Here is a 17,099-nt window from a genome sequence, read left to right on the forward strand (position 1 = left end):
TGTGCTACATGACACAGCAGCTACCAGCCTGTTCAGTGTCAGCGATGCTGTTCTTCTGCTCGGTGTATGAGACTCCTTTGGATGTAAATGATCGGCGTGATATCATGGCATCATTCCGGTCGTTTAAAGAAGCGCAAACTGTGCTGGGAACGTACACTGCCTGCGGAGGCATGTTTGAGCGTGCAGGGGCCTCCTTCCCTCCTGCTAGTCTTTTTGTCGTCTAGTGGGGCAGCCCGGCCGACTTTCGTGTGGAAATAAGGAATGTCAGCACTCATCTGTCAGAGGTAATAAAAAACATCAGGCGCCTAAATACAATGAATGTCAAAGTGCTTTCATGCAGAATATATAAAACCAAAAACAAATATACAACCCTTAAGGTCGACGTGAAAGTCCAGTTCTCACTCCTCACACTTCCTCCTCTTATTGTGATAGCATGTAAAACAGAGGAGAGAGGGAAACCACATGTGCAGTACAGTAATTTTATAACATATACACACATACAAGGGACATGGGCAATCACAATAAAGGGTCACAGTAAAATGTGCAGAATAATAAAATTTTCCAGGTGTGACAGCCACAAGGAGATATGCAGAACAATTACCAGAGAGTCCGAGAACCCAAAAGAGTTCTCAAAGTCCACCCGGGCAGGAGCTGGAAGATCCTCTGGTTTTTGAAAATGCAGACCACCATAGGCGCTGACCACAGATGAAATCCAGCCTTGAGAAAGACTCCAGGAACAGGAGTTGAAACGCTTTGGCGTATTTCATCTGTGGTCAGCACCTATGGTCGTCTGCATTTTCAAAGACCAGAGGATCTTCCAGCTCCTGCCCGGGTGGACTTTGGAAATTAAAGAACGTGTTTGAGAACTCTTTTGGGTTCTCGGACTCTCTGGTAATTGTTCTGCATATCTCCTTGTGGCTGTCACACCTGGAAAATTTTATTATTCTGCACATTTTACTGTGACCCTTTATTGTGATTGCCCATGTCCCTTGTATGTGTGTATATGTTATTAAATTACTGTACTGCACATGTGGTTTCCTTCTCCCCTCTGTTTTACATGCTATCACAATAAGAGGAGGAAGTGTGAGGAGTGAGAACTGGACTTTCACGTCGACCTTAAGGGTTGTATATTTGTTTTTGGTTTTATATATTCTGCATGAAAGCACTTTGACATTCATTGAATTTAGGCGCCTGATGGTACCCGTAGCCAAAATTTTTCTTTGTTTAGCAATTTGTGGTGTTCTGGAGAAACACTGTTCCTGGCCACGGGAACTATAGGGCAGCCTTTTTTTCAGACTGCGCGACACGCGGGACGATTAGACAGATTTTTTGTTCTTTGGTAATAAAAAACAGTTACATAAAGTAGCTCCTTCCCTTATTTGGACACAGTCTCCTTACCTGATGTAGATGTCTCAATATTAGGGATCAGCAGCTTCCCAGCTGCATGAAGTGACGTCCCGTCCTAGAGGCAGAGTGGTCTGCTACAGGTAACGAATGATGGGTTGAGATGCCATTGGGAGCGGGAGTGGAGGCTGTGACTGCGTCATCAAGGGCAGGTGTGGAGGCAGTGCTTGGAGATGAGATCATCTCCACGCCACCTCCTCCATACTGTGAACGGGTCCCGGATCTCATCAACCTGGGTTACCCGTTCACACCGTAGCTGACCCGGCAATAACCCTGTTTTATTCCCGGGTTGAAATACTGGGTCAGGCGACCCAGGAATTCAGGACTTACAACTTTTACACCACACATCGACCCGCGTCGACCCGGCAATTTACTGGGGTATTTGTGTGGTGTGAAAGGGGTATCTGTCGACTCCTGATGACGCTTGTGCTTTTAATCTGCTTCCAGCTCTTCACCAGGACTGGCACTTATTGGAGCAGCAAAACCATAATTGTTAGGCGCCGCGATCCGTGGCGTCGCTCGGTCCATCTCCAAGCGACGACCGCGGCCGCTGCACCCTCCTCCTTGCCCGCCCGGCGCCTAGCAACTAGGGACGCCGTGCGTGCTGAGCCGCCGGGTCCCTAGCAACGCTAGGACGCCGGGCGCGCTGAGCCGCCGGGTCCCTAGCAACGCTAGGACGCCGGGCGCACCGAGCCGCTGGGACCTTAGCAACGGGGACGCCACAGGCGGACCGCGTTCCCCGTTGCAGGGATTGATTAATTAAGTGTTCACACATGTTCTCTGGTCGTGCAGCAAGGCAGCTGCACGACATTTATTGTAATTAGGCTCTGTGCTCTTATTGGAGGGTTCCCTGTTAAATGCCTCCTCAGTGCATCACACAGACGCCGGTGATAGCTTCCTGCATGCTGCTCATGTTTGGTGAACGTCTGTTCCTGGTCTGCTGTGTCCGGTCTCTCCAGTTCTCTGAGTCCCTGAAATCTTGGAGTTTGTCATCTGGTCCCAAGGAGTTCTCCTGGTCCTCATTTTCCTGTGGCAGTCAATTTAGGTTCCCACTTGGTTTCGTGAGTGGCGGCCCTGCCGCGTGTTACGGCCTAGGCCGCTTTAGTATTATTTTCTTGCATTGGAGCATTTGCGGAGGTTTCCGCTTCCATAGTCCTCTCCGGTACTCGGCGGTGCCGTGTAGGAGAGTGGACAAGTGGATTATTTTGGTTGTTCTTTTCCCTGGCGGTAAGCCGCGCATACTTTTAGTTTCAGGTTAGCCAATAGCCCCTGGCCTTGTTGTTTAGTTAGAGGGCCCCTTGTTATTACCCTGCCTCGGTTCACTCTTTGTCTCTCCTTAAGACCTGAGGGGGCATCGGAGTTGGGCAGACGTAATCCGCCCTTCAAATGCGGCTGCCATGGGCCCAAGAAACCATAGTCTCGCAAGAGTGAATTGACAGCACGGGTAAGACAACGGAGGTAGGGCGCCAGGGGCTATTCCCATTCCGTTTCCCCTTTCCAGCATTACATCCTGGTACTCAGGTCTCACAGTATAAGATCTCCCCTGACCTGAGTGTCTGGATCATAACAATAATGCTAAATTATCATTAAAAAGGAGAGTTATGGTAGACTTACCATTGTTAACTGTCTTTCTGCGAGGTACATTGGGTTCCACAGGGAGACATCAGGGTGTAGAGTGGCACCAACAGGCTAAAGCTTTAGGCTGTCCCAGGATGCACTGGGGTCTCCTCAGTTTCGTTAACCAGTCCAATGCAGGAGCAGGTAAGAGAGAAGGTATATGTTAGTCACATAGAACCACATTCTCACGACAGGAGAAGGGACCAGCAGCTAATGCCATATAAACCCATAGAAGCTAGGTGCGTCAGGGTGGGTGCCCTGCGGAACCCAATATACCTCGCAGAAAGAGAGTTAACAATGGTTAGTCTGCCATAACTCTCTTTTTCTGCAGCAGGTTACATTGGTTTCCACAGAGAAACATCGGGGACATCCTAAAGCAGTTACTCAAGTGAGGGGACGCGCCTTAGCAGGTATGAGAACCCAGCGTCCAAAGGAAGCATCCTGGGAGGCGGAAGTTTCAAAGACAAAGAACCTAATAAACGTGTTCACAGAGGACCACGTAGCTGCCTTGCACAATTGTTCTGCGGATGCGCCATGGCGAGCCGCCCAAGAAGGTCCAATAGACTGAGTAGAATGGGCATTAATAGCAGCAGGAGCTGGGAGACCAGCCTGCGCATAAGCTTGTGCAATCACCATTTTAATCCATCTGGCGAAAGTTTGCTTATTCACAGGCCAGCCACGTTTGTGAAAACCAAACAAGACAAAAAGGGAGTCTGACCTCCTGATAGAGGTAGTTCTCTCCACATATATATGGAGAGCCCGTACCACATCCAAAGACAGCTCTTTGGGGGACAAATCAGAAGAGATAAAGGGTGGAACCACAAACTCTTGGTTTAGGTGAAAAGATGACGCCACCTTAGGTAAATAAGCTGGGTGAGTTCTAAGAACTGCCTGGTCACGATGAAACATTAGAAAGGGTGGACGACAGGACAAAGCGCCTAAGTTCGACACCCTTCTAGCAGAGGCAATAACCAGTAAAAACAAGACCTTGTCCGTGAGCCATTTAAGGTCCACCGGGGGTAATTCTGAGTTGATCGCAGCAGCCAGTTTGTTAGCAATTGGGCAAAACCATATGCACTGCAGGGGGGCAGATATAACATTTGCAGAGAGAGTTAGATTTTAGTGGGTTATTTTGTTTCTGTGCAGGGTAAATACTGGCTGCTTTATTTTTACACTGCAATTTAGATTTCAGTTTGAATACACCCCACCCAGATCTAACGATCTCTGCAAATGTTATATCTGCCCCCCCCCCCCTGCAGTGCATATAGTTTTGCCCAATTGCTAACAAACTTTCTGCTGCGATCAACTCAGAATTACCCCCACCATCTCAAGAGGTTCAAACGGGCGGTACGGATGGTGTAATGGTTAGCATTACTGCTACACAGCACTGAGGTCATGGGTTCAATTCCCACCATGGCCCAAACTGTTCGGAGTTTGTATATTCTCCCCGTACTTGCATGGGTTTCCTCCGGGTACTCCGGTTTCCTCCCACATTCCAAACATATACTGATAGGTTAACTGGCTCCTAACAAAATTAACCCTAGTGTGATTTTGTATGTGTGTACATGTGGTAGGGAATATAGATTGTAAGCTCCACTGGGGCAGGGACTGATGTGAATGGTCAAATATTCTCTGTAAAGCACTGCGGAATATGTGTGCGCTATATAAATAACTGGTAATGAATAAATAATAATAATAAATGGAGACTCTTGCAGGGCATTCAGACAACAGACAGATCCCATGGACCACAGGAGGGACATAGGGAGGCTGAATCTGTAAGACACCCTGAGTGAATGTATGAACGTCAGGTATAGACACAATCTTTCTCTGAAACCATACCGACAAGGAAGATATGTGAACCTTGAGGGAGGCCAGACGAAGGCCTAAGTCCGGGCCTCTTTGCAGAAAAGCCAGAATTCTGGAAGTTCTGAATCTGTACACATCATAATTCTTATCAGCACACCAGGTGAAGTAAGAATTCCAGACCCTGCAATAAATCCGAGCTGAAGCCGGTTTACGGGCTTTTAACATAGTATGGATGTCCGCCTCAGAGAATCCTTTGGCTATCAGGAGTGATGCTTCAAGGGCCGCGCCATCAAATCCAGCCTGGCCAGGTCCGGATAAAGACAAGGGCCCTGTATGAGGAGGTCTGGGCGCTGAGGAAGTAGAAGAGGACGCTCTGTCGATAGACCCTGCAGGTCTGAGAACCAATGCCGTCTTGGCCACGCTGGAGCGGCTAGAAGTAGAAATCCTCCTTCTTGTTTGAACTTCCGCAGGACCCTGGGCAGGAGTGACACTGGAGGGAACACGTAGGGCATCCGAAAGTTCCATGGAATTGCCAGTGCATCCAGGAATGCTGCTTGGGGATCATTGGTCCTTGATGTATAGACCAGAAACTTGTGATTGTGTTGAGACGGCATCAGATCTACATCTGGTAGCCCCCACTTGTCCACTAGGAGTTGAAAGACTTCTGGATGAAGACTCCAGTCTCTGGCGTGCATGTCCTGGTGACTGAGGAAGTACGCTTACCAGTTTAGGATGCACGGAATGAACACTGCCGATATTGCTGGCAGATGGCGCTCCGCCCAACAAAGGATTTTTGACACTTCCATCAAAGCCATGCATCTTCGATTGCCGCCTTGATGATTTATGTATGCCACCGTAGTGGCATTGTCTGACAGTACTTGAACAGGCTTGTTCTGTTCCAGAGGCAGGGCGAGAGTCAATGCATTGAACACCACCCGCAACTCCAGAATGTTTATTGGGAGGAGTGACTCCTCCTTGGTCCACTCACCCAGAAAAGAGTGTTGTTCCAACACTGCACCCCATCCCCTCAGACTGGCATTGTCAACAGGACCCAGTCGGGGATCCAGAAGGGATGGCCCCTGCTCAATTGCGGGTCATGTAGCCACCAGGTCAGTGACAGACGAACCTCCAGAGTCAAAGTGATCATGTGAGATCTGATCCAATGAGGTAGGCCATCCCACTTGGAAAAGACTAACCTCTGCAGGTGCACCATGCTCTGAGCTGGGACCAGCGAGGATTTCTTCCAATTGATGAGCCACCCCAGGGCTTATAGGAAGCTTACCGTCAGTTGCAAATAACTGAGGAGGACATCATGGGAGTTTGCCAGAATCAGCAAGTTGTCCAGATACGTCAGGATCCTGACTCCCTGGCGAAGGAGATTGTCCGTCATTACGGCCATGACCTTGGTGAAGATCTGAGGAGCTGTAGCCAGTCCAAATGGCAGAGCCTGGAACTCATAATGGAGGTTGCCAATAGCAAACCGCAGATACTGCTGATGCGACATGGCAAAAGATATATGCAGATACGCATCCTGTATATCCAGGGATACCATATAGTCTACGGGTATCATTGCCAGTACAATCGAGTGCAGTGTTTCCATACGGAACTTGGACACTCTCACAAACTTGTTCAGGGATTTGTGGTTGAGTATAGGCCGGAAAGACCCATTGGGCTTCGGAACTAGAAACAGGGTTGAGTAGTAACCTCTGCCTCTCTGGGCCAGAGGAACCGACACTACCACTCCTGTATTCAGGAGGGAACCCACAACCTTTTGCAGAGCTTGTCCCTTTGACAGATCCGTAGGGATAACTGTGGTGCAAAACTGGTGAGGGGGACATCTCTTGAAGGAGACTGCATACCCATGAGAGACAACTTCCCGCACCCATGCATCTGAAGTGTTCTTTAACCAGACCTGGGTGTACTTCAGAAATCAGCCTCCCACCCTGGGGTCCCCAAGGGGGAGGCCCGCCCCGTCATGCGGCAGGCTTGTCTTGTTAAGAAGCAGGCTGACAGGCCGCCCAGGACTGCTTTGCCTTGGGTTTGGTGGTTTTTGGAGCACGAGATTGTCTCGGGCATGCCTGACCTTTTGCTTTTCCTTGAGGCCACAAGGAACGAAAGGTGGTACAGCACCTTTTACCTTCTGTGCAGAAGGATTAATATTTGGGAGAAAAGCAGTCTTAGCGGTTGCTAATTCAGACACAATTTTATTCAAGTCTTCCCCAAACAAAATGTCCCCAGTGAAGTGTACCTCCAAGGTCTTTTTGGAGTCTATGTCCACCTTCCATGACCTCAACCACAGAATACGGCGAGCCAGGACAGAGGTAATTGATGCCTTGGCTGCCAACACACACGCCTCAGAGGACACCTCCTGAATGAAATAGGCGGCGGTGGTAATGTGAGACAGGTATTGTCTGGCATTGTCAGATATATCCTTGGGCAGCTCTTCCTCTAATGCCTGAACCCATGCTTCAATTCTTTATGCAGCCCAAGAGGTCGCAATAGTGGGTCTATGTACAGCAGCTGTAATGGAGTAAATTGATTTCCGGCATCCCTCAACAAGCTTATCTGTTGGTTCCTTCAGTGAAGTGACAGTGGTGACATGCAGAGTGGACAACACCACTAGGCGGGTGACATGAGAATCCACCGGCAGTGAAGTTTCCCACTTGTTACATACTGTAACTCTGCATGGAGAGGATAGCAAGCCAAGGTCTGTTTAGACAGAGGGAATTTCTTCCCTGGATCAGACTAGGGCTCCTGCCTGATGTCCACTAAATGGCCAGACTGGGGTAATAGATTCTTAACCACTTTCTGCCGTTTAAACATATCAGTTTTCTTAGCCACAGTAGTGGAATTCTCATCATCAGTGATTTGTAGGATCTGCTTAATAGCAACCACAAGGGCAGGGACATCAATTTGCAATGGCGTATCCTTGTCATTAACACTTGATTCAGTGTCTGACAGGACAGTGTGCCCCCCGTCCTCTTCAATGGAAAAAAAACACCTGAGAGATTCGTGGATTGTGAGGAGGAAGCAGCCCGCAGAGATGACCCAGAGTAGAGTAGACTTTTGTCTGACCAAGGATTGATTTAATTGCTGCAGCTAGTTAGACAAATTTTCTGGCCAAGGCGGATTAACCATAGGGACAATTTGTGGCTGTAATGGCACAGGTGGTCCCATAGGGAGCGTAAGGTGTTCCACCAGAGTCCCAGTAGATTTGTGAACGCAGCCCAGGGTGACTCCTGATTGGTTACAGGAGCTGCGGGCTGACTGGGAGATGTATGACACATAGTACACAGACCATCATACACAGCTTTCCCCTCCGGTAAATCTTTGACACATGCTCTGCATGATGCAGGAGCATCCACAGACTTCTTGTTAGACATTGTACACAAATGCAACAACAGAGCGAATTAGTATGATAAAGCCAGACAATAGTACAATACCTGCAAATAAATCAGTTAGTATGTGACTGTAGACACAGTACACAACACCCCAGTATTATGTGACACACAGTAGAATACACGTAATAGGTAAATACTGTGACTCACTATATATATGACCCTGACGTACCTAGTCCCTTAGGGTACAGAATATAGTGATAGATATATCTGGGAAACACTGAAAGTGAAACCACACAGCAGATACAGGCACACACAGTCACAGGCAATGCAGATAATTATTATGACAATAAAACTGCACTGGACTATTATATGTACAGATATATATACTCGTACAATATATCCTGTAATAGGTACACTTTTTCTTAGCTAACGCTGTCTGTATAAAGACATGTAGAATACTCAAGTGTTTGTAAAGTCACAGCACTGTATACAGGTGGCTTTACAAGAGAGACCTTGCCCTGCAGTCCCAGAGACTAGCTGCAACTATGCTTATAAGATGGTGCCCAGTGTCTCAGTCAGGGAGTGAGGAACAGTGTGAGGCAGCTCCAGGGCGGGAAAATCTGCAGTAGATGGCGCACTGGGCCAGGGGAGGTGCTACAGGTCAAACGCAGACTCCCCTATGCTGGACTTCCACCCCGGGTACTGTGAGCCTTATTAAATTGGGTGTTAGTACACCCGACCTGTACTCAATACGCCCAGGTTGTGTAGTGGGGTCCCTGCTCGGTGACAGTGTCCACGCCAGCACTGCGACCCGTCTCCCTAGGTCGTGGACGGAATGCGATTTAATGGCGGGTCCCACCTGGGGAACCCTCTTACTCCTCCACGTAGCAGCCACGTGAACAAGGAGAGCGACTGCGACCGTGTGCCTAAAGCTGGAGCGTCTCCGCCGCAAGTACCCGGGAACTGAGCCAGCGGGAGTATGAGACACCACTTGGGAGGTGATGGATCTGTAGCGCTGAAGTGTCACCATAACATACAGCGCTGACAGCCCAGTTTTGAAGAAAAAGCTTTTTCAGGGATGCCCAGTGCAAACTGAGATCACAGTGCCTGGAGGCTGGGTTACAGAGGAGGCCCCAATGCATCCTGGGACAGCCTAAAGCTTTAGCCTGTTGGTGCCTCTGGATCAAGATCCACTCTACACCCCAATGTTTCCCTGTGGAAACTAATGTAACCTGCTGCAGAAATGTACTTTTTAGGTTGCAAATTAAAGCAAAAAATAAAATAAAAATAGGGCTCTTTCTACTTTACATTTAGCACATCTATGATCATTTACTCAGACATGCGGGGGGACGCCCAGCAGTAGCACTAGTCCGCCCTGCATGCCTGGCTGAGCCCTCTCCCACGCAAGCGTGCAAAAGCATCGCACGGCAGCATTGCTTTTCCACCCGGCGAGTAGCTCCCTGCCTGCGCAGCTCCTGCGCACTGGAAGGGAGCTACCAGTCGCATCCCGGGACGCAGTGGCTGCATGTGATGTCACGCAGCTGCCACGTCCCGCACCCACAACGATATGGACATGCCTGCGTTGCCCGGACCGTGCCCCGTCAACGGTTTTCTAACGCCCTTGGCACGCACCCTCGAGCCCCGCGACCAGCTCTGCCTGTCAATCAGGCAGAGGCGATCGCAACCCAGGGATACTGTTAGCATCGCAATGGTCTCCTGGGGTGCACGTGTGCACTCCACAAAGGGATTTAGACTGTGATCGCTGCCGTTGCAGCGATCCAGTCTGAATTTGCCCCCTGGGCATGTGTGCCTTGAGTGTGACCTTAGTCTGTGGAAGTGCAGTATACAGTATTCTTATTTTTATTTAGTGCCATGCCACTAAGATGACATCATTTTTTATCAGCACTCGATTTTATTATAAAGATTACATATGATGGGCTTGGTCATTATTTTCTGGAACAAAAATAAAAGGTTATATTTTTTTCCCATTTACTTAATTGAATAAGAAAATAATGCAGCAAAGTAATCCACGACATTTTGTAATCATTACTATTTGTATAAGCTTTTGTCCTACAGAGGAAAACATTAACATTACACACTGAACAGTCCCCAGAACAAAATGATCCACTTGAGTGGTTAGTTATTATTAATATTCTCTAGAGTTTGTCCTTACCCAATGACTTGATGCTCATAATACTGCAATGTTCTCTGTAACGTCTGCTGAATAGTCTGAGGCTGCAGAATAAAAAAACAGAAGAAGCGCTTACTGTAGGCACAAGGAAACCAGGATCCACATTCTTTTGCCAGCAATGAAAATAGCGGAATTATTTCTCTTTTGTTCTCTTTAACCTTTGATTTTGTATTTTAGAAAAATGATTCTCTTTTTCAGCCTATTTTTTTTTTCTCAGTCAGATAATGTACTGAGGATGAGGTCTGATAGCATCTGATTTACTATTTATGTGAGAGCGTAGAAGGCTATGTATGAACCTGACCTGATTAAGTCATATCTGGTTTACAATAAGGGTGATGGATGTGTGGTATGACCACGCAAAAAGAGGATAGACGTGGAATTCAATGAAGAAGAATGTTGGACTAGATTTACAGTCGTATTATGGAGCAAATGAGATTTATAGAACCGGGGCAGACTGGAATGTTTACTAACGTTGGATAATGTTTGTTTATGAGAAAATCAGTACTGCATTATCCAGTGCCAGGCAGACAGGAGCAGGTAGTGTTTGAGATGCCCTTGAAATGCTTTTGTTGCTCAAGATCAGGCAGAATGGATGAAAGAGATGGGTCTGGAGTCTAAGAGGGTATAGTCATAAATTAAATGGGATGGGCAATAGGAAAGCTAACATTATTTAGGCCCTCATTCCGAGTTGATCGCTCGCTAGATACTTTTAGCAGCCGTGCAAATGCCTAGTCTCCGCCCATGGGGAAGTGTATTTTCGCTTTGCAGGAGTGCGAACGCCTGTGCAGTAGAGCGGCTGCAAACACATTTTGTGCAGAACAAGACCAGCCCTGTAGTTACTTATTCTGTGCGATGATTGCTGCAACGAATGACACGGTCAGGGCTGGATTAACAATGGGGCAGATGGAGCTGCAGCTCCAGGCCCCCCATTGAAAATAGGCCCACAGGAGCCAATGCGGTGCAGCAAGTGTTGACAGGAAAAAAATAATCCTGTCACCACCAGCAGCTCACCGCACTCACCTCCCAAGGTGCCCAACGTAGCACCAGCTGGCCACTGTGCATAACACCCCATGGCCTTGGCTTGTCAGTCTGACACTCTGATGCGCTGCTGCCCAGACCCGCCGGAACTCAGCCCGCCCCCTGGTTTAATCGAAGCTCCGCCCCCAGATCAATCAGAAGCTGTCTTCATACTAGCTCTGCCCCTGATCCCGTCTAAGCTCCGCCCCCAGACCAGCCGAAGCTCCGCCCCCCACACCAGTCCGGAGCTTGTCCTCATACCACTTGAAGCTCCGCCCTATATCTGTTGAAGCTCCGCCCCAGACCAATCCAACGCGTCATCATGCCACAACAGACAAAAGCTCCGCTCTCTGGCCTGTCTGAAGGACCTGCGCTGGGGGAGTGGGCTGCTCTCTGTGAGGAGAGGTGGGTTATGGATTGCACAGTGCATGCCTCGGACGTGCGACACCTTAGTAGGGGCAGAGCACACCAGGCCCATATTACAGTAAGTGATCTGTGTCATTAGGTGTATTTGTCTGTGTATGTCAGTAAGTTTGTTTGTCAGCAAGTGGTCTGTGTCAGTAAGTGTGTGTGTGTCAGTAAGTAATCTCTGTCAGTAAGTGGTCTGTGTCAGTAGGTGTATTTGGCTGTGTGCGTGTCAGTAAGTAATGTCTGTCAGTAAGTGGTCTGTGTCAGTAAGTGTATCTGTGTGTGTCAGTAAGTAATGTCTGTCAGTAAGTGTATCTGTGTGTGTCAGTAAGTAATCTCTGTCAGTAAGTGATCTGTGTCAGTAGATGTATTTGTCTGTGTGTGTCAGTAAGTAATGCCTGTCAGTAAGTGGTCTGTGTCAGTAAGTTTGTCAGCAAGTGGTCTGTGTGTGTCAGTAAGTGGTCTGTGTCAGTAAGCGTGTGTGTGTCAGTAAGTAATCTCTGTCAGTAAGTGGTCTGTGTCAGTAGCTGTATTTGTCTGTTTGCGTGTCAGTAAGTAATGTCTGTCAGTAAGTGGTCTGTGTCAGTAGGTGAAGTGGTCTGTGTCAGTAAGTGTGTCTGTCAGCAAGTGGTCTGTGTCAGTAAGTAATGTCTGTCAGTAAGTGGTCTGTGTCAGTAGGTGTATTTGTCTGTTTGCGTGTCAGTAAGTAATGTCTGTCAGTAAGTGGTCTGTGTCAGTAGGTGAAGTGGTCTGTGTCAGTAAGTGTGTCTGTCAGCAAGTGGTCTGTGTCAGTAAGTGGTCTGTGTCAGTAGGTGTATTTGTCTGTGTGTCAGTAAGTAATGTCTGTCAGTAAGTGGTCTGTGTCAGTAAGTGTGTCTGTCAGCAAGTGGTCTGTGTCAGTAAGTAATGTATGTCAGTAAGTGATCTGTGTCAGTAGGTGTATTTGTCTGTGTGTGTGTGTGTCAGTAAGTAATGTCAGTCAGCAAGTGGTCTGTGTCAGTAAGTGTGTGTGTGTGTGTGTGTGTCAGTAAGTAATGTCTGTCAGTAAGTGGTCTGTGTCAGTAAGTTTGTGTGTGTCAGTAAGTTTGTCTGTGTGTGTCAGTAAGTAATTTCTGTTAGTAAGTGGTCTTTGTCAGTAAGTTTATTTGTCTGTGTGCATGTCAGTAAGTAGTGTCTGTCAGTAAGTGGTCTGTGTCAGTAAGTTTGTGTGTGTGTCAGTAAGTAGTGTCTGTCAGTAAGTGGTCTGTGTCAGTAAGTTTGTGTGTATGTCAGTAAGTGGTCTGTGTCAGTAAGTTTGTCTGTGTGTATCAGTAAGTAGTGTCTGTCAGTAAGTGGTCTGTGTCAGTAAGTAGTGTATGTCAGTAAGTGGTCTGTGTCAGTAAGTTTGTCTGTGTGTGTGTATCAGTAAATAATGTCTGTCAGTAAGTGGTCTGTATCAGTAAGTTTCTGTTTTGTGTGTGTCAGTAAATAGTGTTTGTCAGTAATTGGTGTCTCAGTAAGTGGTGTGTGTCAGTAAGGCCCTTACTGACAGACACACCACTTCCTAACAGAATTACTGTAAGGGGTGTCTGTCAGTAAGTGTGTCTGTGTCAATAAGTGTGTATGTATGTTAGAGATGAGCGCCTGAAATTTTTCGGGTTTTGTGTTTTGGTTTTGGGTTCGGTTCCGCGGCCGTGTTTTGGGTTCGAACGCGTTTTGGCAAAACCTCACCGAATTTTTTTTGTCGGATTCGGGTGTGTTTTGGATTCGGGTGTTTTTTTCAAAAAACACTAAAAAACAGCTTAAATCATAGAATTTGGGGGTCATTTTGATCCCAAAGTATTATTAACCTCAAAAACCATAATTTACACTCATTTTCAGTCTATTCTGAATACCTCACACCTCACAATATTATTTTTAGTCCTAAAATTTGTACCGAGGTCGCTGTGTGAGTAAGATAAGCGACCCTAGTGGCCGACACAAACACCGGGCCCATCTAGGAGTGGCACTGCAGTGTCACGCAGGATGTCCCTTCCAAAAAACCCTCCCCAAACAGCACATGACGCAAAGAAAAAAAGAGGCGCAATGAGGTAGCTGTGTGAGTAAGATTAGCGACCCTAGTGGCCGACACAAACACCGGGCCCATCTAGGAGTGGCACTGCAGTGTCACGCAGGATGTCCCTTCCAAAAAACCCTCCCCAAACAGCACATGACGCAAAGAAAAAAAGAGGCGCAATGAGGTAGCTGACTGTGTGAGTAAGATTAGCGACCCTAGTGGCCGACACAAACACCGGGCCCATCTAGGAGTGGCACTGCAGTGTCACGCAGGATGTCCCTTCCAAAAAACCCTCCCCAATCAGCACATGATGCAAAGAAAAAGAAAAGAAAAAAGAGGTGCAAGATGGAATTGTCCTTGGGCCCTCCCACCCACCCTTATGTTGTATAAACAAAACAGGACATGCACACTTTAACCAACCCATCATTTCAGTGACAGGGTCTGCCACACGACTGTGACTGATATGACGGGTTGGTTTGGACCCCCCCCAAAAAAGAAGCAATTAATCTCTCCTTGCACAAACTGGCTCTACAGAGGCAAGATGTCCACCTCATCTTCACCCTCCGATATATCACCGTGTACATCCCCCTCCTCACAGATTATCAATTCGTCCCCACTGGAATCCACCATCTCAGCTCCCTGTGTACTTTGTGGAGGCAATTGCTGCTGGTCAATGTCTCCGCGGAGGAATTGATTATAATTCATTTTAATGAACATCATCTTCTCCACATTTTCTGGATGTAACCTCGTACGCCGATTGCTGACAAGGTGAGCGGCGGCACTAAACACTCTTTCGGAGTACACACTTGTGGGAGGGCAACTTAGGTAGAATAAAGCCAGTTTGTGCAAGGGCCTCCAAATTGCCTCTTTTTCCTGCCAGTATAAGTACGGACTGTGTGACGTGCCTACTTGGATGCGGTCACTCATATAATCCTCCACCATTCTATCAATGTTGAGAGAATCATATGCAGTGACAGTAGACGACATGTCCGTAATCGTTGTCAGGTCCTTCAGTCCGGACCAGATGTCAGAATCAGCAGTCGCTCCAGACTGCCCTGCATCACCGCCAGCGGGTGGGCTCGGAATTCTGAGCCTTTTCCTCGCACCCCCAGTTGCGGGAGAATGTGAAGGAGGAGATGTTGACAGGTCGCGTTCCGCTTGACTTGACAATTTTGTCACCAGCAGGTCTTTCAACCCCAGCAGACCTGTGTCTGCCGGAAAGAGAGATCCAAGGTAGGCTTTAAATCTAGGATCGAGCACGGTGGCCAAAATGTAGTGCTCTGATTTCAACAGATTGACCACCCGTGAATCCTTGTTAAGCGAATTAAGGGCTGCATCCACAAGTCCCACATGCCTAGCGGAATCGCTCCCTTTTAGCTCCTTCTTCAATGCCTCCAGCTTCATCTGCAAAAGCCTGATGAGGGGAATGACCTGACTCAGGCTGGCAGTGTCTGAACTGACTTCACGTGTGGCAAGTTCAAAGGGCATCAGAACCTTGCACAACGTTGAAATCATTCTCCACTGCACTTGAGACAGGTGCATTCCACCTACTATATCGTGCTCAATTGTATAGGCTTGAATGGCCTTTTGCTGCTCCTCCAACCTCTGAAGCATATAGAGGGTTGAATTCCACCTCGTTACCACTTCTTGCTTCAGATGATGGCAGGGCAGGTTCAGTAGTTTTTGGTGGTGCTCCAGTCTTCTGTACGTGGTGCCTGTACGCCGAAAGTGTCCCGCAATTTTTCTGGCCACCGACAGCATCTCTTGCACGCCCCTGTCGTTTTTTAAAAAATTCTGCACCACCAAATTCAAGGTATGTGCAAAACATGGGACGTGCTGGAATTTGCCCATATTTAATGCACACACAATATTGCTGGCGTTGTCCGATGCCACAAATCCACAGGAGAGTCCAATTGGGGTAAGCCATTCCGCGATGATCTTCCTCAGTTGCCGTAAGAGGTTTTCAGCTGTGTGCGTATTCTGGAAAGCGGTGATACAAAGCGTAGCCTGCCTAGGAAAGAGTTGGCGTTTGCGAGATGCTGCTACTGGTGCCGCCGCTGCTGTTCTTGCGGCGGGAGTCCATACATCTACCCAGTGGGCTGTCACAGTCATATAGTCCTGACCCTGCCCTGCTCCACTTGTCCACATGTCCGTGGTTAAGTGGACATTGGGTACAACTGCATTTTTTAGGACACTGGTGAGTCTTTTTCTGACGTCCGTGTACATTCTCGGTATCGCCTGCCTAGAGAAGTGGAACCTAGATGGTATTTGGTAACGGGGGCACACTGCCTCAATAAATTGTCTAGTTCCCTGTGAACTAACGGCGGATACCGGACGCACGTCTAACACCAACATAGTTGTCAAGGACTCAGTTATCCGCTTTGCAGTAGGATGACTGCTGTGATATTTCATCTTCCTCGCAAAGGACTGTTGAACAGTCAATTGCTTACTGGAAGTAGTACAAGTGGGCTTACGACTTCCCCTCTGGGATGACCATCGACTCCCAGCGGCAACAACAGCAGCGCCAGCAGCAGTAGGCGTTACACGCAAGGATGCATCGGAGGAATCCCAGGCAGGAGAGGACTCGTCAGAATTGCCAGTGACATGGCCTGCAGGACTATTGGCATTCCTGGGGAAGGAGGAAATTGACACTGAGGGAGTTGGTGGGGTGGTTTGCGTGAGCTTGGTTACAAGAGGAAGGGATTTACTGGTCAGTGGACTGCTTCCGCTGTCACCCAAAGTTTTTGAACTTGTCACTGACTTATTATGAATGCGCTGCAGGTGACGTATAAGGGAGGATGTTCTGAGGTGGTTAACGTCCTTACCCCTACTTATTACAGCTTGACAAAGGGAACACACGGCTTGACACCTGTTGTCCGCATTTCTGGTGAAATACCTCCACACCGAAGAGCTGATTTTTTTGGTATTTTCACCTGGCATGTCAACGGCCATATTCCTCCCACGGACAACAGGTGTCTCCCCGGGTGCCTGACTTAAACAAACCACCTCACCATCAGAATCCTCCTGGTCAATTTCCTCCCCAGCGCCAGCAACACCCATATCCTCCTCATCCTGGTGTACTTCAACACTGACATCTTCAATCTGACTATCAGGAACTGGACTGCGGGTGCTCCTTCCAGCACTTGCAGGGGGCGTGCAAATGGTGGAAGGCGCATGCTCTTCACGTCCAGTGTTGGGAAGGTCAGGCATCGCAACCGACACAATTGGACTCTCCTTGTGGATTTGGGATTTCAAAGAACGCACAGTTCTTTGCGGTGCT

The 17,099-nt window shown here is 48.1% G+C and overlaps 1 protein-coding gene across 1 annotated transcript in view; it reads right to left on the reverse strand.

Annotated features, from left to right (window-relative positions):
- GUCY1A2 (guanylate cyclase 1 soluble subunit alpha 2) overlaps positions 1-17,099 on the reverse strand; it is a 374,872-nt gene that overhangs the window by 248,728 nt on the left and 109,045 nt on the right. The window contains exon 2 of the mRNA XM_063951569.1: positions 10,342-10,403. Coding sequence (XP_063807639.1) covers positions 10,342-10,403 — 62 coding nt within the window. The remainder of the gene's footprint in view (positions 1-10,341; positions 10,404-17,099) is intronic.

The sequence above is a fragment of the Pseudophryne corroboree genome, chromosome 2 (assembly GCF_028390025.1).
Source record: "Pseudophryne corroboree isolate aPseCor3 chromosome 2, aPseCor3.hap2, whole genome shotgun sequence".
NCBI lineage: Eukaryota > Metazoa > Chordata > Amphibia > Anura > Myobatrachidae > Pseudophryne > Pseudophryne corroboree.